Source organism: Phoenix dactylifera, chromosome 2 (genome assembly GCF_051530095.1).
Source record: "Phoenix dactylifera cultivar Ajwa chromosome 2, Ajwa_hap1_PhDact_Kaust_v1.1, whole genome shotgun sequence".
Lineage (NCBI taxonomy): Eukaryota > Viridiplantae > Streptophyta > Magnoliopsida > Arecales > Arecaceae > Phoenix > Phoenix dactylifera.
This window is the reverse complement of record NC_143191.1, coordinates 5491556-5512580: the sequence shown is the minus strand read 5'-3', so window position 1 is coordinate 5512580 and position 21025 is coordinate 5491556. Positions and strand designations below refer to the sequence as shown.

The following is a 21025-nucleotide window of genomic DNA, read 5'->3' as shown; positions in this document are numbered from 1 at the left end:
CACCATTTAAAGAGGCAAGGATTCCCAAGGACATAAGTCAGCACCTACAGCATCCTGCCTCGTAGTTGTCTATGCTCTCTTTTAAGTGACTGCAATACCCCTGTTCTGTAGAGTTTTTTGACTTCAGAATGTAGGAAGCATGTACATTTATTGCATGATTCATGACCAACTTCTAATTTATTTTCCTACAGATTTGTTGCACAAACAAAAGTGAGTTTCAGCTCATAGATTGAAGAGTTTTTTTTTTTTTTTTGAGACATTAGCACGTGAGAATGGATTAAAACTACGCTATCATTCCCTCGGAAATGTTTAAACCACCCCAACAAACATTATCAATGGATTCATTGTTTGGAGTTTGTGCAACTAAAAGCTTGAAATTTATGGAAGTATTTGATATCAAACTTGAGGGAGGTGTTTGATTAGCATCCGGTGATCATTGGTGATCCTCATCGCACAGTAATATGATCTCCGGTAATCTAACATTACCGCGTTTAGTGTGCTACATTATAATGATTAAAAATTTTCAGGATAAAACTATTTGGTATGCTATGAGAATTCAAAATTACTAACCAAGACTATCTCTAGTATATTTCATATGTTTTGCACCTATTAAACAAAATTTTTGAATAAATCAGGAAAAACATGCAACAATATAAATCAAATTAGCAAAACCTTTCATTCCAGATCAATTCAACAAGAGCAAAAATTACTCATAACCCGTCAAAGTAACTCCTGGGGATTATCAAACATTTTCAATTAGAAGAATTTTTTATGGAATTATCAAACCCTTTGCAGCTAGGAGGGTACTTTTTTTTTTTCCTCTCCCCAAAAATTAGTATTTTTAGAAGTAATTTTTTCTATTGGACTGGAAGGCAATTTTCTCCCCAATTTCACCCAACATTGCTGCCCTGAGATGATCTCAAAAACCTACTCTTGAGAACGGATTTAACATCACTGGTTTGGGATGTGATCTAAGAGTGAGGGTGATTTGGGATTCCATGTAGGATAACTACAGGATCACTTAGTTTCATGACAGGAGAGCATTTAACTAGTAGGTGGTCAGACATACCTCTTCCAGCTGGAACTGTTGAGTCGTATGGAGGGTCATGGACCCATCCAGTACTGTGTAATAATTCTGGACATGAAAGAAGTTGATGCTTCCTCTTCTGGAAGCATATAAAGCAGGGCCCACTTCTTCAGTAGGCTCTCCTTCTTGTTTGGGATCTAGTGTTGTTTCTACTTTACCTTGACCTTGGCTTGAAGATGCATTGGCATTTTGTTCATGATCCAGCTGTGCCCACAACTCCATATACAAGAACATGGTCCTTCTATGTGAATTGATAGCCATTATCTTTTGGTGAGCATCTACTTTGGAGGAAATGAATTAAATGCACCAGGAACCATGACAGATAGAGAGAAGGTTGAGATATCTTACCAAGAGTTAATTTATGAAAACTTATTATCTGATAGCATTCAAACAGTATTCATTAACTGCTCCTGCATAATTCATTGCAGGCGACACTTGTACCTAATTTGCCTTTATTTGGAATCTATTTCTGATTTTAGGTTGATAGTTGTTCATTTTGGTCAAATTCTTCCATTTAGCCTTCTCAATTTAGAGACAATATTCGATAGAACATTAAAATAAGCATTACTCTATTTACAAGATTAAATTTCTGTTTTCTAAACATTTTTTTTGTTTCATTTTCCTTTTTTCCCCTTTGTTTTTTAAAAAGGTAACATGGTGGAAAGAAATCTCATTTCACTAACAAAATGAAATGAGAATATGTGAAAACCGATTAGGATTTAGGCATCCCAATGAGTTATCTACGAAATGAGCATTATCAAAAAGAGCCAAGAACCCATGTAAAAACCAAACAATGGTGACAGGCAACTACATTCCAAAATTAAAGCAAACATTAGGACCAAGTCCTTGGCCTCATTAGTTGTTAAGCCAAGGGCATTTTTATCCTTATCAGGCATTTGTCAGCCTTAACTTGGGTCTGGTCCATGAAAACTAGTGAAAAGATTGACTTATGCAAATAGAGAACTTTTATATGAAAAAGACAGAGATTAATATATAAATATATAAATTTTAGGGGCTAATATGAAAAAAAAATCTAAAACAAGAGGGAGAGAAAGATAAAGATTGGTGCCTGGCAACAAAAAGAAGCAAGATGGAAAATCAAGGGCCCTGAATAAGCGAGATGGACTCTTTTTTCTTCTCTTGTAATCAGAAGTCAGAAGATGTAATTTTTGTGTTTTAGGTATGATTCATATCATGCATATCAGACCCTTTTGAAATTCATTTCTCTCAGATTTTTCTCTCAACAATCAAACTTTTCGAAATCTAGTTTTAGCTTGAAGTTTAATTCTTAGTGTGGATTTTAACATCCATGTATAGGAAATCAAAAGATGCAAGTTTTGTTTTCTGTGGAAACAATCTGCAACAATCCTTTCAGTAGTTGCTTTCTCTTTTTTAAAGTTGTAACTTTTTAATAGAGAAATAATCTATTAAAAAGGGTCCAGTTAGCTCAAAAATCTGAAATCAAATTTTATATTATCATTAAAGAATTTTATTTTTTCCATCTTTATTTTTTTGGCTTTTTTTCCCTGTTTAAAAATTAATATTCAGGAAGTATGAAATTCTTTGCTTAAAACCTTACCTTGTCGTCTTTTCATGTTTCGAAATTTCTGATAGTAAGGTTGCTATCAATAGATAACCTCTTTTTGACATTTTAATTTTTGTTTTTTTTTCCATATTATAGTGGCATGGTTGATATTTTTTTTTTGATTTTACTGAATTTTAGAGGAGGGCTGTTTAATAAGCAGAGATAAGAGAAAAGACTTTTTTTTTTTTTTTTTTGATTCTACTAAATTCTGGAGGGTAGATTAATAGGTAGAGAGCAGACATAGACATAGAGAAGAGGAGATATAATTATTAGGGCCACCCCAAACCCCACAAAACAATCCGAAGGATCCCTGGTTGTATTATTTTTTTTAAAAAAAACCATGCTTAGATGAAGGAGAGAGATAGAAAAATAGTTTTTTTTATAGAAATAAGATTTCTATATTTTATAAAAAACAAAAATCTACGTGGATCAGAACTTCTTAGACAATTTTCTTTCCAAAGGTGCATTTAAACTTTTAAATATAATATAATAAGTTCTTCTCTTTATTAAAGATATAACGGGTATTTTTTATAATTTTTCTAAAAATAGATGCTCAGCCAAATATAAGTTACTTTGAAATATATTATTTTTTTATAATTAACTAAATATGCAAAAATTACTTTTCCAAGCATCATACATCAAAATATCAGCTTTCGAGGAAAAATATCTTCTTTTTCTGCAAACCAAACAAATCTTAAATGTTAGCTCAAGCCCATCTTTTGGGTCTATTGTCGAGCTAAAAATATAAAAAATTACTTTTCCAAGCAACATATACGGAGGTATTAGCTTTTGGGAAAAATATCCTCACTTTCTACGGACCAAACGAATCCTAAATACTAGCCCAAGGCCATCTTTTAGGCCCATTAGCGAGCACCCTAACAAATCTTCCCCAGGTTCATCGTAGCACGTGAAAAGCACGCGGGGGGCACTATAAACACTGGGTAGGATTAGGGTTTGTCTTCCCTGCTCTCTTCGTCTCCTTCGCGTGTTCTCGCTTTTTCCTGCTGAGGCTCTCGCCCAGAACCATGGTAAGAATTCTAGGATTAGGGTTTATATCTCTTTACGCTAAATCTCTTTCTCTAATTCCCTTTTCGTTTCCTCTCTGTTTTAGATCATCCCCAAGAAGAACCGTCATGAGATCTGCAAGTATCTCTTCCAAGGTATGCCGCTCGCTCCCTTTCTCCCTATCGATTTAGTTCCAATTCGATCACTGTTGTTACTGCGCTCGTGGAGCACCCGGGACTAGGGTTAGGGTTTTGATTCCGAAATGTTGAGTCTTTAGTTGGTTTCGATCCGATACTTGTTGATATTGTGGTATTGATTTCTCTTTCGTTTTTGTTCGATTGCTATTGTTACTCTGGCCGTTGAGCTCCCGGACTGGGTTTAAGGTTTTGGATTCTGAAAGATTTTGTCTTTGTTTTTATTTGATCTTGATTCGATTGATGTTGGTCAAGTGGGCACTGGGTAGGGCAGGGGTGTTTACAGGAAGAGGATGGAAGGTAATTTATCTTCTTGGTTGTTTTGATTGCTGCTATTGATGTCGTTGCCGGCTCCTGGCATTGGTGTTAAGGCTTCGGAATTCGAAATATTCCATCTTTACTTCGTTTTGATCTGATGTGTTTGGAAGACCATTAGAATATCTTTTTTCTCCTGTTTTGTTTTGGTTGCTGTTGGTACTGTAGTTTTGGAGATCCGGTTGTTGCTTAGGATTTTAGATTAAGAAACATCTTCTCTTTGCTTGGTTTTGATTTAATTGACTGGCTCTGTACTTGAAGATGATCAAAATATCTTTTTCTTCCATTTTTGTATCAATTGCTGCCGGTACTGTGATTACCATCTTCTTGTTATTAGGTTTAGGGTCTTGGATAGTGAAAAATCGCGCTCTCAATTGGTGTTGAAATGAATTTCATTTGTCATGTGACTATTGGATACAGATGGGTACTGTATGTCGGTACCGTGATTACCAACTTCTTGTTATTAGGTTTAGGGTCTTAGTGAAAAATCGCGTTCTCAATGGGTGTTGAAATGATTTCCATTTGTCATGTGACTAATGGGTACAGAGGGGGTACTGTATGCAAAGAAGGACTACAACCTTGCAAAGCACCCGGATGTTGATGTGCCGAACCTTCAAGTGATCAAGCTGATGCAGAGCTTCAAGTCCAGGGAATATGTGAGGGAGACATTTGCATGGATGCATTACTACTGGTACCTCACCAATGATGGCATCGAATACCTCCGGACATACCTCAACCTTCCATCAGAGATTGTGCCTGCAACCCTCAAGAAGTCTGCCAGGCCCCCAAGCCGCCCATTTGGTGCTGGTCCTCCTGGTGACCGTCCCAGGTACTTCTTTCACTTCCTCCTGTTTTCTGTTTTTAAGTGGTTTGTGTTCGTTACTAGTTAACAGAAATGTTGGTCGCTTTCATAAATTATTTATGCATTTTGGGCAGGGGACCTCCACGATTTGAGGGAGATAGGCCGAGGTTTGGAGATAGGGATGGTTATCGAGGAGGTCCTCGTGGTGGGCCTCCAGGTGATTTTGGCGACAAAGGTGGTGCACCTCCTGAATTCCAGCCATCTTTCAGGGTAAGCTCCAATATTTAGTTTCGGTATCTTCATTACATTATTTCCTCTCTCCTGAAAGGGTACTATCCTGATGGTTCCTTGTCGCCCTTAACCAGGAGATTGGAAGCTGATATTTATGATGATGTAAATTGGCTGTAACTGGTTTTTCCTCTGCTGCCTTTATTAATAAAATTATTATTGATCATTTAAGATTTTGTCTCTATCGTTTTCTTTTAGCTTTAATAATGGCCATTTTGCCAGATTACTGTGATAATATAATATTTACTACAATTATGGAGTTCAATGCTTTCTTGTTTCCTGTTGTTGGCAAAGTACTGATTCTAGAATATTGAGTATCAAGAATGGAAATGCATCTAGGTGAAGATAATAAGGTCTGTTTACATTAAAGGGAGGAAAAACCTTCTTCCAAAAAAAAGGGAGGACAGCCTTGGAAGTTCCTAATGGTCTACGAGATAAAAATGCAACCATTTCACTTGAAAAACTTCGGAAAAAGAATAAAATAATGGAAACACAAAAAATTGATGGATACCCCATTTCTTTATATCCACTTCAGAAATTCTTCAAGGAAAGTTATGAACCATGACTCCATAAAACTTCATTTACAAAGTAATAAAGAATACTTGACCATTGGCCAATGTTTTGTTGCATAATTGAATTATCTTTGGGAAATCAAATTATCCACTTTTGCCAAAATAAATTTAAAAACAGATAAATGCTATTTTCTAGTACTCTTGTCATATTTCTGTCTGCAAACTTTGTTGTCTTCTCATTTATTTCATATTTTATATGACGACTTGTTTATTTTCACGTCATTCTGTTTTGTTTTTCTTTCATTGTGAATGTATATGATGTTGCTTGTTATCTTTCTTTCTTCCTTTTGAGAGAAGGTTCTATTTCAATTTTAAGGTCTATGAATTTTTATAGTGACATTTTTTTTTTGTTTATTTCTCAATCATTGTTCATAATTTTGAGTCACTGATTCTTGGTTGGTAGCGAATCTGGCATATCATAACTTTAGAGTTCTTGAATGGTCTTGTCTTTGTTTACTTTTACCTTAGTTCCTTTGTTTGATGCATTTTGTATTATTGTCCTTGAAAGGAGCCATGTGATGAGAATTGTTTTCTTGCATCTCATGACGGTCATATGAGAAGTGTCAAGGCTGATGCCAATTCAATCTTTGATGTTTTTCCTTTTTATCCCTCTATATATTTTGTAGAATATGTGATATTCTCTCCATTTTGAAAAATCATTGAACACAGCCATGGCTATCATTTATGCGAAGAAGAATTTTATCATAATAATAGGCGCAGCTGTGTTCTTTTTGAACACTTCTTTTATTGGCTTCAGTTCTTTAAACAGATATAGAGGAATTTTCTGTATGCTTTTACATTTGTGCACTTAGCTTTGACAACTTCCTACCCCCTCCCACCTCCAAACAAGCATGGTTGTGAAGTGATTTTTCTTCTAAAACTTTGACAATTTACTTTTTTGTTCTCCTTGATGTCAGATTGTAGTAATCTACTCTATACACCCATTCTTGCAACTGGCTATCTTAAATAATTGCTGAATTTGTTATGTTAAACAAGGTGTCACTTGGAAAGAATGATAGAGACAGAGCTTTGTCTGTTTTTTATATGGTTAAAATTTGTTCTGTCATCTCTGCCATAAGGTGAAACTAGTCTCAAGTCAAATGGACCAGTATTTTTTTGGTGCAGAAGTCTTGGTAAAGGAGATGATATAACATGGTAACTGGTTGTTTGATGTTAAATGTTGGAACCCCCCCCCCCCCCCCCCCCCCCTCCTCCCTCTCCCCCTTTTACCTTCTATGGGGGATTGACCGTTATTGATACACGACCCAAACCATTAATTTCTTTTAATTACTTATATTATTTATTACCAATTTAATTTTTCTTGTGCTAAACTAGGTGCTTCTGGTCTTTTTACATGTAGGTGTAAATTGAGCGGTTACTTGCATTTTTGACAAATGCTAACACAAATGCCCCAACCTGGATTCCATCCATTATCATAAATTTAGTAGACGATACAAGAGGGCTTAGGAACTGTGATGCATTGGGGGGTGGGGGTGGGGTGGAGAAAATTGATGTGGTAATTTTACTTGTGACTTTAATATGAGTTGGTGGGTCAGGATTGCTTATCTTTTGCAGATACCATGATAGAGTAAGGTAGAATGAGCCAGTGGGATCAGTATATTGTTGCATATGCGAGAATATAAATGCAGAATTCTGGAAATGATTGCTTGTACCAACTTTCCTAGAAGTATGAACGAAGCATGTAATAAGTAGTCTAGCATGTAAGAATTAGCAACCCATCATCTAATTAATTAGAAGTATATATTCATTTTTTTTCTTACTTCTTGCCACCAACTTGCTGCTTTCATATGAATGCGCTTTTTAAGTCCTTATTTTAGACCTCGGTCTGCAAGTCATTATCCATTTATTTTTGGTTGATTATATGAAGGGTGATCCAGCAAAGCTAGAAAGCTTTCTACCCTGCGTCCTGTCCAGGACAACTCTGTGTTGGTGCCAAATTTCAGGCCATGGAAACACTTGTTATAGAGGCCAAGAAGTCTCAAAGATCGATAGAAAAAATTGTAGAACTTCATACATTCAGTTTGGGTGACAACCTACTATAATTCTGACAAATTTTGTCTATAGAATATCTTAATCGTGATTGCATGACAGAGTATTAACCTATTTTGCTAGTAAGACCTTGAGATTTCTCTCTACTTGTGTACCATACCTGCAATTGATGTGCGGTCTTTAGCTTATATTTCTGGTCTGGTTTTGCTGTCAGGTTTATTGGCTCAAAAGAAAATTGAGCGAGCTAGCAAACACTTATTATCTACCTTAAGCTACCTGTTTGCAATTTTGAGTTGCACAGCCTTTAAGGATGCACATTGTATTGCTTGTGTCAGATCATGATGAACTGACAACATTTTTTCCTTTTCTTTTTTTTTTCTTTTCTTTTTTTTGAGTATTTCAAGGTGTCCTTGCTATCTCAGCATGCTCCATGCCTGCATTATTGTTTGTACTTTTTTTGCTGAAGTTATTATTTATACTTTTGATTTGGTGTGGAGACAGGTATCTGACTTTTATTTATTAAATCATGCAGAGTGGTGGTGGTAGGCCAGGGTTTGGCCGTGGTGGTGGAGGTGGATACGGGGCTGGTCCTGCATCCTCTTCTCTTGAGTAGGGATTAATGACACCTTTCTTCGCCTCCTCCTTGTTAAGCGAAGCGACTATAAATTTGAGTTAGATCGAAGATGTGAGATTTCTTGTTTATTATATACTGCTTTTGGAGCTAGAATGATGAATTTGTTTATGATGTTTTTGGAAGACTGCAGTTCTGATGGACATGCTTTGGTACATGGCATTCCTCATCTTTCATAATTGCGACTTTTAATCTTGTCACCTGTTCTTTCACTCCGTTGGCAGCAATAGCTTGCGCGGCCAGATTGGAGTAGTAATTACACTGCTCCAGAGCTTTATCAGGTCTTGTTGCCATGAGTATCCTATTGTGAGAATAAAATCTAATGATATGTTCTCCCTGGGTGTGTCACTGGGACGTCTGAAGCTACAAAGGTGCCTCCAAGGAACCCTGCAATGCAACTGCTGAATTTGAGCCAAACTCAGGTAGTTAGCCCCCTTCAAGCCCTGTTTGGTTACCCCAAAATATTGGGCTTTATCAGGTCTTGTTGCCATGAGAATAACCTATTCTGAGAATAAAATTTAATGATATGTTCTCCCTGGGTGTGTCATGCCTTGGGCGCCTGGGGCTATAGAGGTACCTCCAAGGAACTCTGCAATTCAACTGCCGAATTTGAGCCAAACTGGGTGGTTAGCCACCTTCAAGCCCTGTTTGGTTACCCTAATATTGGTTAGGTGTATTAAAGGATCAAGATACTCTTAAATACATCTCATATCAGAGTATTCTTACACCACTCAAATTGGCGCGTTATGGATTCCAGAGTTAATCGGTTTGGGTTTGGTTTGGGTTCGGGCTCCAACCTCTTGCTCCAGCTGCCTTGCTGAAGGCCTCCATTGACCATGGTGGCAATGCTGGTAGGTCACCAAACATCCATATTATTATTTCTGGAAAAACTAACTTATAAATTGAGGTGTACCAGATCGATCAAGATCAGGTTGATTGTATAGATATGGTCGATCAAGAGGAATGTTTGTATTGCATTAGTAATAACTACAGGTAGAAAAAGAATAACAAAGAGATTGATTACATAGAAGAATAAAATTGAGTGCATTGGCAAGCATTCTCTAGAGTGATCATTATACTAGATAACAAAATAAAACAATGAGTGCTTAGGATGCACAATCCTCTTGATGCTCGATCTATCCCCTCTATGATGGAATAGAACATTGTATTAAAAAATTTTAGACCAGGTTATCTCAATGCTCATCGTAATACATATGAGAAATATAAAAGTCTCATCTAATATCGGGATAGCCAAATGTCCACATATGTTGAGTGAAAGAGAGTGAATGAAGTAATCTTTTCTTTTTCATGATGCAAATTGGAAATTATTTCTAACAATAACCGTCTCCTTTGTTTGGTGATTCTTTGTCTTGATAACTCTTTTTTAGGTAGTTATTGATGGTTACCTATATGAATAACTCTCTTACATCTTAATAAATTCCTTTATAAGGTTGGTTTTACCAATTAACTACCCAAAATGACGCCTTATATAAGCGGAATGAACAAATGACTAACCAAATCTTCATCAACTTTAGTTTTTCTACCATTAAGTATAATTGGTCGGTAATTTTTGGTATGAACATTATCTCCTACAACTCAATGAAAAAGGATATTTTTGTCAGGCTGGATAAGCATAAATTTAAATATAGAAAATACTAGGTCAATTATAATAACAAGCTACTGATCGATTAATCATTGGCTATAGCACATCATTGTAACATCTAACCTATAGACCATGTATATCAACTATGGTATAGACCGTAATTTCAAAATTGACCAAATCCATGGGTCATAAGTTTGAATAGATTAATCATGCTAATCAACCATGATAATGGCCATAAGTTTGAAAAGGCTGACCATACTTATTGGCCATGATGTGGCTCTATAGTTGAATAGGCCGATCATGCTGAGGTCATAATAATAACTATATTGTTGAATAAGTTGATTATACTTATTGTTCACCGTAATATCCATGGTTTCGAATAGATCAATCATCATCATTGATTATAATAATGACCGTAGTTTTGAATCAATAAATCATTTTTATCGACCATGATAATTGACCATTACTGAATAGGTTGATTATACTTAGAGATCATGATAATTGCTATGATTTTAAATGAGTCGGTACTTATTGACCATGATAATAGTCATAATTTTGAGCATATCAATCATGTTTATCAATCATGATCATTCTTCCTAGCCATATGTCTTAATCATATTATTGGTCAACTTAAAATATTTTATATTCTTTAATCCATAATAATTAAATTTTATTAGCTTTTCTAACCAATTCAAATGGCGCCTTGTGAGTATTTTTGACTTCCAACTTATTGTGATAATGTCTCCACGTTTAAAATCAAAAGGGCACATGAAACAACCACTCATACACTTGCATATATGGTCGATTTTTAGATGAGTTGATCATGTCCTTTGAATGACCAATTAATTGGCTTTTCTAAGCCAGTTATAACAATGACCTCCAAGTTTAAGATCGAAAAGGGACGTGAAATAAGAACCTAACATTGTAAATTGTTCTACATCTATATAAATCCATATTCGTGTATAACTTTGCATGATCAAATTTATATGATCATAATATTTATATGATAATAAATATATATGATCAAAATATACTATATAATACTTTCTAGTGTGGTAGAAAGAACTATGCATACTCACATAGAAAGAAAATCCTATCTTAAATTATAGCCATAGCTGGCCAATTTGATCAAATTAAATCTCACTGTAAGATACGTTGGCCATATCTTGGCTTGTAATTGTTGTCCATTTAACCAACTTACAATCTTGTTAAAAAAATTCAGCCACTTTTTGGCAATTGGTTGAGGCTTTTTTATGAGCATGAAGAGCTTCTTTCCTACCATTTTCCTAACAACATAAATTTATCTTGTGAAGGATAATTTTCATGGTCATTGATTGGATGTCAATAGTTTCAATGTGGTCATTTCCTTGGAAAGTTTGCCCTGATTTAGTATCTTAGAACTTTTCTTTGGCATTGGATCCAATTAAATCCATGGGGACAACAAAAGGCATTTTCTGAAAAGAAAAGTCAGAGAATTCCAAGATTTCATAATGGCCAATGGCTTGGTTGATCTTGGGTTTATCGGGTCGAGATTCACTTGAAACAACCGGTTGGGGCATGTGAGAGTTTGGAAGAGGATAGATAGAGCATTCGCCACAACCAGCTAGACTTAGAGATATCCAGACTATCATGTGAGCCATCTGCCCCCGAATAGCATTGAACCATTGTCCTATCCTGGTCAGAACCTTGTTCTTTGCCCCTTATCGCAGTTCATTTCGATCTAAGAATATATGGCTCTCATATCCTCGATCATGGGATATTGTGCAGGAGTCGTGGCATACATATGTGGGGGAGATGCAACGTACAGGGTGACCTGTAAACTGGAGATGACTAAGTGCCGACTGCGTAGGTGGAATTGAGAAGAGATGGAGAACATTTTCAGAAGAGTGAAGAAGGTATAAGCCTTTATTGCCAATCTCCATTTCGACAAGAACAGAGAAGGGCTGACAGAAGGAGAACAAGAGGAGTTTAGGGCGTAGTTATCCTTGCATCACTCGCTTCTCCGACAGTAAGAGATCCTATGGAGGCAGCAATCGAAGATACAGTAAACTATGGAGAGGGATTAGAATACCGGATTTTTCCACCAGTCGACAATCATCCGGAGACAGAGGAACAGATTCAATAACATCAGATGCTAGTGGTAACTTCCCTCATTTGGTAGTTCTTTGTCTCGATAACTCCTTTTATATAAGTGATAAGTGGCTAAATATAGTTCGTTTAAATATCATTGGCCAATACAAGGGGAAGAATAGATAAAGGTTCATCTTGTTCGTCCCCTTTTTCTTGTAATCAACACGATAGAGCTTTATTATAAACCAAATTTTTTGATATATTAAATCTATTGATGGTAAATAAAATATATGAGATGCCAGGGCTCAACAACGTATAAGTCCTCTTATGAAAAGATTAATCCATAGGAGCTTGGATCCTTTTCGGTGTATGTTTTGTACCATAAAGAGCCGTACAATTCTGGATAATTGCCTCATCATCCGATCACAATAATCAGACGATAATTGTCTCCATAATCAGACGATATGGCGGCCATTCAGAGCTGCACAACTTTTCGTGGAGAATCCCGACTCAACCCATTGATCTCTTCCTATTGGCGGCCCAGCCATATGGCTGGCTGGTCTCACGCATTACGTTATAAAAGATGAGGTGCTCAAAAACATTGGTTGATAGACGACATAATCCATTAAAAGTTCACCACCTGCTCCTTCTTCCAAACTTCGTTTTTCTTCCTAATTTGTACCTCCTCCGCGCGAAGAGGTGGTATCCGGTTGAGGCCAACGACCATCGACGGTGCGCACTCACAGCACACCGATGCTCCCATGTTTCTCGCACGAGGCGGCCTGCCTAAGTTTTAGTCCCACATCGAGCGCACAAATAGCTGGCGCAAAGCGCAGTATGTATAAAAGGATGCCTAGGGCAATGGGAAATCTCATACCTTTCTCGGCCTTTTGGCTAAGATCAAGTGTAGTATCTGTTCTTATCAGTTTAATATCTGATACGTGGGTCATCGACCCACCATGATATTAAATTAATTTATTTTGGGGGAGGGTCCGCCTACAATGGCTTGCCATTGGGGCCCTCAAGCGTCGCCCATGCGTTGCACTACTGCACGGGCCTGGCGCACCCCTACCAAAACTAAAATTCAAAACTTTCGCATCTAACGGTAGCGGTCGGATAATTTGTGGGAATTTTGGCTTGATCAAACGGGCTGGGCTTATTAACGTGCACGAGCGGTCGTTCTGGGGCCGTGGAGAACTATAAAGCCTCCAAAGTTACTGACTGAGGGCTTCGGGCTTCCGTTGATTTAATTTTAATAAATTAGGTGGCTTCCATTTAAATTAGGTTGGGCTTTGCTCATTTAGGCTAAGTACGGGTAAGCTTAGCCCGAACAAAGCCCGAATGGAAGTAATTTATTTTTATATGTTATTACTTAGAGAAAATAAGAAAAAAAGTAAAGAATATTAAAATGAAAGGATTTAGCTGAAAATAATATATCATGTATCATTTATTTATGTTATAGGAGAGAGTCTAGTTTTTAACTAGTCATTTACCTATAAAGTAATATTATAAAATATTAAATTTCAATTGGGTTAAATCTATTTTTGGCCCAAACGAATACACTGTCCTAATCTGATTTGGACCGAGCTCGGGCCTGGGTTATCTAAAAATTTTTGGTTCTGATCTCAAGCCCCCCAAAAAATTCGGACTAGATTCGGGTAGGAGCATGGCCCAAAAAAAAATTGGGACTAGATACGGATCTAATTGTGATGGGTTTTAGTTTGTTTTTGTCAACCTTGAAGAACCGGTCTTATCTATCAGCATGCTCTAATCTTTCAGATACCCAGAATAACAGCTTGCCATGAAAATTCCACATATCATGGCAAAATTCCACCCATGTCTTGCACCAGACCACAAGTTGGAGAAGTGAAGATACGTAGTTAAACCATAGATATCTGATCCTGGCGTGAAGATTCTTCATATTTGGCTTTTGTGCAGATACGATAACAGAAATAGTCTATTCCTCTAGGAGACTCGCTCGAGGATTTCCTACGCATCCATACGATGCCTTACTTTGCTCCAAGATTGCCCATGGCTCTCACCTCAACTTGTTGGCACCCCACTTCCAAAGAGAGATCTAGGGATCAATTGGCATTCCACCATAAACATGGATTATACTTTTTCACCAAACAAAAAAAGGTATTTTAAAGAATTTTTTTCCAAAGGAAACAACATGGACAAGATAATAACATTTTTTCTCATCCAACCAAAACCTTTTATAAAGAATTGTAATACATGTCAAGGGCTTGAAGGCTATGGATCAAACAATGTAGCGAAAAAGAATCTACCAGCTCATACAACAGCATTTATAAAGAATTGTAATACATGTCAAGGGCTTGAAGGCTATGGATCAAACAATGTCGCAAAAAAGAATCTACCAGCTCATACAACAGCAAGGAGCGCCTCAGCACTATAGGCTACTTACAACAAAGAAAATCATAATAGGAGGACCATGGCTATCGATACCATCTTAAATAGCCAACCCCAAGGAGAGAATCTTCCAATTAAAGAAGCATCTGATGTATTGTCCCTGTTTACACTTGAGTTTGGTGCTTTTGGTGGTGGTGGTGGGGGCACAATGCAAGTGCCAAAGGTGGCATTAGCCTGTTATAATTAATGAGTTCAGATAACAAGTTAGTACAGCATCACAAAGAAACTACTATGTTTGCTTACATTTGAAAGAAACCCTCGTCAATAAATAGATTAGAAACAAGTTGCAAAATGTGGTCAGTCAATGCAATAAAAGCCTCAGTTTCATCTAAACTTTTTCTCCTTTCCTGATCTTTCAACACAAACTGAGCCCTCATGCATGGTGGGTGACCTCAGACCTTTCTCATAGATATGCTAACCATCCTTGCTACTTTCCCAGTAACTTCTTCATTTAGTGCTACTCCTAAACTTCCACAATGCATTATCCTATCATTTTAAACTCATTTGGTATGCATTCTCTGTTTCATATCAAGCATGATGGTTCTCGAAATTATTGTCCTACCCCTAGAAAGAGATAAGATCCACTCACCTTGCAATAGGCAATGTTGTCGCAGCCACAAACAAGGTGCCCATTTGCAGTATCTGTAGCTTCTGGTGCTCCACCTCCATCACTAAGCTGCAGCAGAGGATTGAGAAGTTAATTCTCAAATGATGGTAATTCAACAAACTCATTAAATGTGTAACAGGAGAAAAATTTATGTAGAATTACCATGTAGAAGTCGACAGCTATAAAGTTGGGCCATCGGTTACCGGACAAATTATGGCAAGTTTTAAGCATACTAACAAGAGGTGCCGAATTATCTGAGCAAGCTTCGCTTTGGTTTGGATTTGTTGGAAAATAATTCATCAGAACAAGTGACTTGGAAGTTGTGTTCATGGGGGATGATTCTGCACGGTTAGGGCATGAACCTGCTTTCATTCCCCCATCACCATCTGCAAATCAGAAACCACATTGAATATTAAAAAAACTCAGCAAAACTACACTAAAAAAAAAAAAAAAGTAAAACATGCAACTAATCAACATTACATGCTTTAGGTTTGATCTGTTCTTACATTGATTTTCTACCACATAATTCCACTCATAAGCAATGCCCTCAGAAGCCTCCTTGGATTTCTTAGATGTGAAGACCAAAAGACGCTGATTTTGGCTGATCATATCACTTAGCAAAGGCCAGTTACTGCCATTCTTGGGCATAAGGGACAGTGGGAACCAATACTTCATGAGCCCAGAAGCGTTGAACACCTTGCTGAGGCCCTGAGGGGATGTTACATAGTCCTCAATGAATATAGTGATGACCTCTGAAGGGTTTGCTTCTAGGAATGTATGGATTTCTTTGAGCACATTGATTGCAGGTTGCTGATCAGTAGTTATTCAGGATTAGTAGCAAGTTCGGGGATTTCAGAAATTAGAATGCCTTGAGAAAGTTCAGGCTGAAAGCTTACAAAAGCAGTATAGTTGTAACAGTTGCCGCCAAACGAGTGGCAAAGCCAGATGCCATTCTCGAAGTCATACATGTCAAGCATCAAACCCCTGATACCATTCTGCATTCAGAACAATGTAATTTTGATATGAATAGATGATAGGGGAGGCATGGTTTGCACAATGGATGCCAAAGAAATGATATGCTATGCTTCTAATTAGATGCAAAAGCATAATATAGATATTATTTTACTCCAGATTGGTTTGCTAAACAGACCATAACCTCCAAGGCAAGTAAATTAGGTCATGGTAATTCATGCAATTAGATTGACCCAAGATGATATTTAAAGAATAAATGATGCAATCTATCACAGATGTGTAAAAAGTAAGCATTTTGTAAAAAGCAACAAATTTTGTCAATTAACCATTTTGTTACAAGTATAAATTGTTCCTTTCCTGAACATATAGGTTCCACAAATTTATATGATAATTCCCCACATTCATGTTTTATATTTTATACTCACTGGAGCCCTAAAGGCTGTCAGACTTTAGTTCAATTGCAAAAAGGGGAATAACAAAAAGCAAATACATCCAACTAAAAACGTTGTGAATATTTGCATAAGCATGTGCAACCTCTGCCACATAAATAATGCTCACATGAAAGATGTGATATGGGCCTCCCTACATGGGCCCATGCTAACGGGCATCAAAGTAATTCTAGCAAGAGAAAGGTTGCCAAAGTAAAGGGCTAAATGATTACAACAATAAATAGGATGAGAGAGAAGAATTCTCGCAGATTCTTCTGATCTCACAGCAAGAAATGAAAGAACTGTGGACTATTTTATTACCCTATGATGGAGACTAGTGCCTGCAAGATATTGTCAAACTCAACTATGCAACTCGAGATGCATAATGACTGAGATCAACATCAGATATAGGTGGTCTGAAAAATATCTGCGATCTCACCAAGAACAATTTTTTGGAATGTAACTTATACACTACATGAGCAAATATGGTTACTTCTGATAGTAAGAATTGTCTCATTTTTAGCCTATGGTGAAGCCAAGCAAGATACTTGCAATGCCATCAGATACACAAGAGAAAAAAGGGCAAAACTATGTTGCTCAAAAGTTAATTTCTGCACAAAGACCGAGATTTACAACCGAGTAGCAGCCTAATAAAGACTGACTTTCTGCTAGTATAACCACATTATTCTACTTTAATAACTTTCGGTAAGGAATTGGATGCCAGACTTTTAAACAGAATAATTGAGGTTGGTTGCACATTTCAATTCCTTGAGACCAAAGTTTTAAGTAAACGCTTTCTTTCCAATTATAATTAGGTGGATGAGAGCAAGCTGGCCAACTTACTAGAGAATTTGGATTCCACCAACTTTCTATTCCTCTATTCCAATTCTCAAGAGATGGATACATATTTCCACCTACTCTCCATATAAATAATAATCAGATATTGGCGAATTGTTAATCCTCACTCGCTAAAAGTTGACCATGCGCTAAAGTAGGAAAACCTGGCGGGTGGAAATATTGGGTTTAGGTGAATGGAAGATTAAAACATTTTAAAAAGAAGAAAAAGACTTTTTTTTTTCCCGGTTGAACGAGAATGGGTCCACCAAAGGATGGCCATCTAGAAAGAAAGCGAGAGGAATTCCAACCTTCCTCTTTTAAAATTCCGACCTTGGCCTTTCCACGGCGTCGGATCCTCTGCAGTCCCTGCTTAAAGTATGTCCTTGTTCCAACACGTAGCAGGACAGGACTTGACGTGTAATTCATGGAACTTGTGTATTGCATGTGGATCCAATGGTCCGAAGACCAAAATCCCCTGCCACGTATCCAAATTGAAAGAAACTTTCTAGTGCCAGGCTTGCAGGCAACCAGCAGCGCCGGCTCACAACCCGTTCTACCCAGAAAAGCCCGGGAACGGTCAGCCCGCATTGCGCCACCGGCGGCGAGATCTTTTTTTTTTTTTTTTTTTTTTTTAAAGAAGGAAAAATCGAAAAGGTCCCATTTCCCAATTCCTCACCGTGCCGTTCCAGTCCAACAGGAAAAGCACCGCCGTTCTCCCCCGCCCCCAAATCCTAACATCTCCGGCGAAGAACGAGAGAGAGAGAGATGGGCATACGTACTTTGAGCTGGGAGGTGACGGAGTCCTGCTGGTTGGTGGGGGAAAGGAGGGGGGAGCCGGTGGCGGAATTGGCCCCCACCATCGCGTACGAGTTGTGCGTCGTCAGCCACGAGTACCTGTTGAACGGAAGCCGCTTATCCTGCACCCACCCACCCCCAATTCCAATCCCCAAATTAATTCCTTCACCGAGATCAACAAAACCAGCCATTCAAAATTACCAAAACTAAAAGCAGGGATCGGGGTTGCGATTGTTCACCTGGGTTTCGGGATCGATGGGCTCGACACGCATGCATATAGACTGCCCACCCCCGCAGCTGCCGCAATGCTGCCCGGTGTTACAGTCCCGATCCGCCCCGCATGTGTCTCCCACCTACAGGATTCGAAAACCAACCTCGATTACCGAAACTAAACCTTCAGATGGAGTGTTATGTGATTTGAGGAGCAAAGAAGAACCGTGGCGGCACTGGAAAAGAGAGCTAAGCCGAGGAACAGCGGTAGGAATACCACAGCCGAGAGAAAACCCTAATAAATCACAAAACAGTAGATGAATTGAGCGAGAGAAAGATCGATGACACAAGAAAAAAAAAGAGAAAACTAGAGAAGCACATGCCTTCATATCTGGTTCTCTTTGTCTCTATCTCTTCTAGCTTTCCCTGCGGCTCTGGAGTCAGTATTTTATTTTGAGAGAGAGACGAAATAAACGTCGAGATGGGAATACTGCGGGGGGCGGCGGTTGCCGGCGAGGTTGCTGGGCGGTTGTTGAATATTTTACATTGAGGCAGAGAAAAGGAACCGGCGATTTAAAAAGTGGCGACCGGCTGAGTTGGGATGTGCCTGCGGAACACTGATGCGGACTCATGTTAGGGGCGCGCCGCGCCGGTGGTGATGGACTGATGCAGTTGTTCATTGGTGGGCAAGTCGAATGGTGCATGTCTTACGTGTACCTGCCGGACAACTGATGCGAATTTTTGATTCTAGTGTGTAACTAGAGGCGGTTGCCGAGTTCTCTCCAAGCTAATGAAATCGGGGTTTGGAGGTGGCTTTCAAACAATCATCAGTTAGCTTATGATGGTGTGCAATGGAGGACCAAAATTGATATCCTTGGAGTAAAAATGGACTTGATACGAGTTGGGCTGGATATAAAAGGGGTCAAAAATCTGGGAATCTGAATATAAAACAAATCAAAAATTTCAATCAGAATTAGACTATTTTGCCAAATAGATAATCTAACTCAATTTACAATATGTTGAAACAAGTTAAATGGGTAAACAGTTAAGCATTGTAGGCTCCAATTTTTATCATCATCCAGTTTGTTTGCTTAATTATGGATAAATTCTGAAATAAATATGATTGTTCAACCATACAACTATGTCTACACTTGGGAGTGTATTTATATATACCTATCTCCTAGACACTAATTTTGGGCCTATGTGAAAATGTGCTTAGAGTCTATTTGTGAAAAAATTCTTTAACGGTAAATGATAAATTCCTTCTAGTAAAAGAAAGCAAATTTGATCCAAAAGGAAACTTTAATAAGCTTGGTTTCCTACCTGTGAACATTGTTAAGTTGTCTTGAGATCATGCTCTACATATCAAGAGACGCAATTTGACTACAATAAACATTAATATTTGATATAAAGACAATTTAAGAAACTGCAATGCAAGTTAGATTACTATTTTAATTGGCTGACAAAGCCAATTGGCTTCCTAATCTAGATACATAATGCGGGATTCATCCCGAAGCATACCAATATATGAAAGGTTGAATATAAATATACCGAGTTTTGGTCAAGTCAATCCTTATATCGTAAATGAATACTTGCCTAGGATCAAAATCATCCAAGCCATACTAGCCAATATCTTAGCTTTCATGATTAGACTCCAATACTTGTTCAACCAAACTTAGAATGCTTTGCATAGGAAAAAAAATACAAGGAAAAAATCGGAACCCTAAAATGTTTATTTAATACCTTCAATATTAAAGGAGGGAGAAGGGTGACCATCATGTATATCATGTATATCATAAATATGTCTCTTTCCTTTTCTTTTTCTTCTTCTCTTCCTCCTCTCATTGCCTCTGGCATGTTGAACTGTTTCTTTTCCTTCTTTCATTAGGCAATTATAGGGAGGCAAATTAGCAGCAACATATCCCCCCAGCCTCTTTTTTTTTGAACCACCTCCATCAACTAAATTAATCATACGACATCTAAGAACTATAGAAGTTACATAATCAATAGCTAGCTATGGTAGCTATAGTGTTTGTATCTTTAGATTTCAGTACATGGATTCATAGATCTACAATCTTTCTTGGTAGATGCATTCCATTTTGCCATGGCTTTGGAAAAATAGGATGAGTACATGGATTCATAGATCTACAATCTTTCTTGGTAGATGCATTCCATTTTGCCATGGCTTTGGAAAAATAGGATGAGTGTGATAATGGAGCAGTCCTACTGATCTACTGATCTGTATGTAGAACAACACGAATCTCAACACTGTATCTTTCATCATCTATCCTTTGTTACTCTCTCATTGTTATTTTCATATAAGTATTGACTTGCAAAATGAACCAATTACCATAGGTCAAGAACCACCTTTCTACATCAATTAATATGCTCCTTTCACAAGGCTGATATATACACCATGATAGGTAGGAGGACATTAATAAGATGGTTCCAGCTTTGCTCTAAACACTTACTCCTTCAACATTCAAGTTAAGATGTTTGATGACCTATAATACTTGCATGACATAAGTTTAACACATATCATGTAGATCAAATGAAAACTCGTTCTTGAAAGCACCATTTGTCC

General features: G+C 37.6%; 2 protein-coding genes and 1 non-coding gene across 3 annotated transcripts; 2 read left to right on the top strand and 1 right to left on the bottom strand.

The window, feature by feature from the left end:
• The first annotated feature begins 3561 nt into the window (after nucleotides 1-3561).
• On the top strand, nucleotides 3562-8689 carry LOC103704379 (small ribosomal subunit protein eS10z). The gene is made up of 5 exons (XM_008787639.5): nucleotides 3562-3700; nucleotides 3784-3832; nucleotides 4733-5015; nucleotides 5123-5258; nucleotides 8391-8689. The coding sequence occupies exons 1-5, from the start codon at nucleotides 3698-3700 to the stop codon at nucleotides 8469-8471; spliced, it is 552 nt and encodes a 183-aa protein (XP_008785861.1). The 5' UTR covers nucleotides 3562-3697; the 3' UTR covers nucleotides 8472-8689.
• Nucleotides 8690-13035: 4346 nt separating this feature from the next.
• On the top strand, nucleotides 13036-13233 carry LOC120107514 (U2 spliceosomal RNA). Its single transcript, XR_005509231.2, has one exon. It is a non-coding gene; the product is annotated as a U2 spliceosomal RNA (small nuclear RNA).
• Nucleotides 13234-14376: 1143 nt separating this feature from the next.
• LOC120107512 (PI-PLC X domain-containing protein At5g67130-like) lies at nucleotides 14377-18989 on the bottom strand. The gene is made up of 9 exons (XM_039120805.3): nucleotides 18825-18989; nucleotides 18668-18736; nucleotides 18471-18584; nucleotides 18216-18353; nucleotides 16096-16194; nucleotides 15706-16009; nucleotides 15362-15585; nucleotides 15182-15268; nucleotides 14377-14766 (listed from the first exon to the last, which is right to left on the bottom strand). The coding sequence occupies exons 1-9, from the start codon at nucleotides 18828-18830 to the stop codon at nucleotides 14599-14601; spliced, it is 1209 nt and encodes a 402-aa protein (XP_038976733.1). The 5' UTR covers nucleotides 18831-18989; the 3' UTR covers nucleotides 14377-14598.
• Between the last annotated feature and the right edge of the window lie 2036 nt (nucleotides 18990-21025).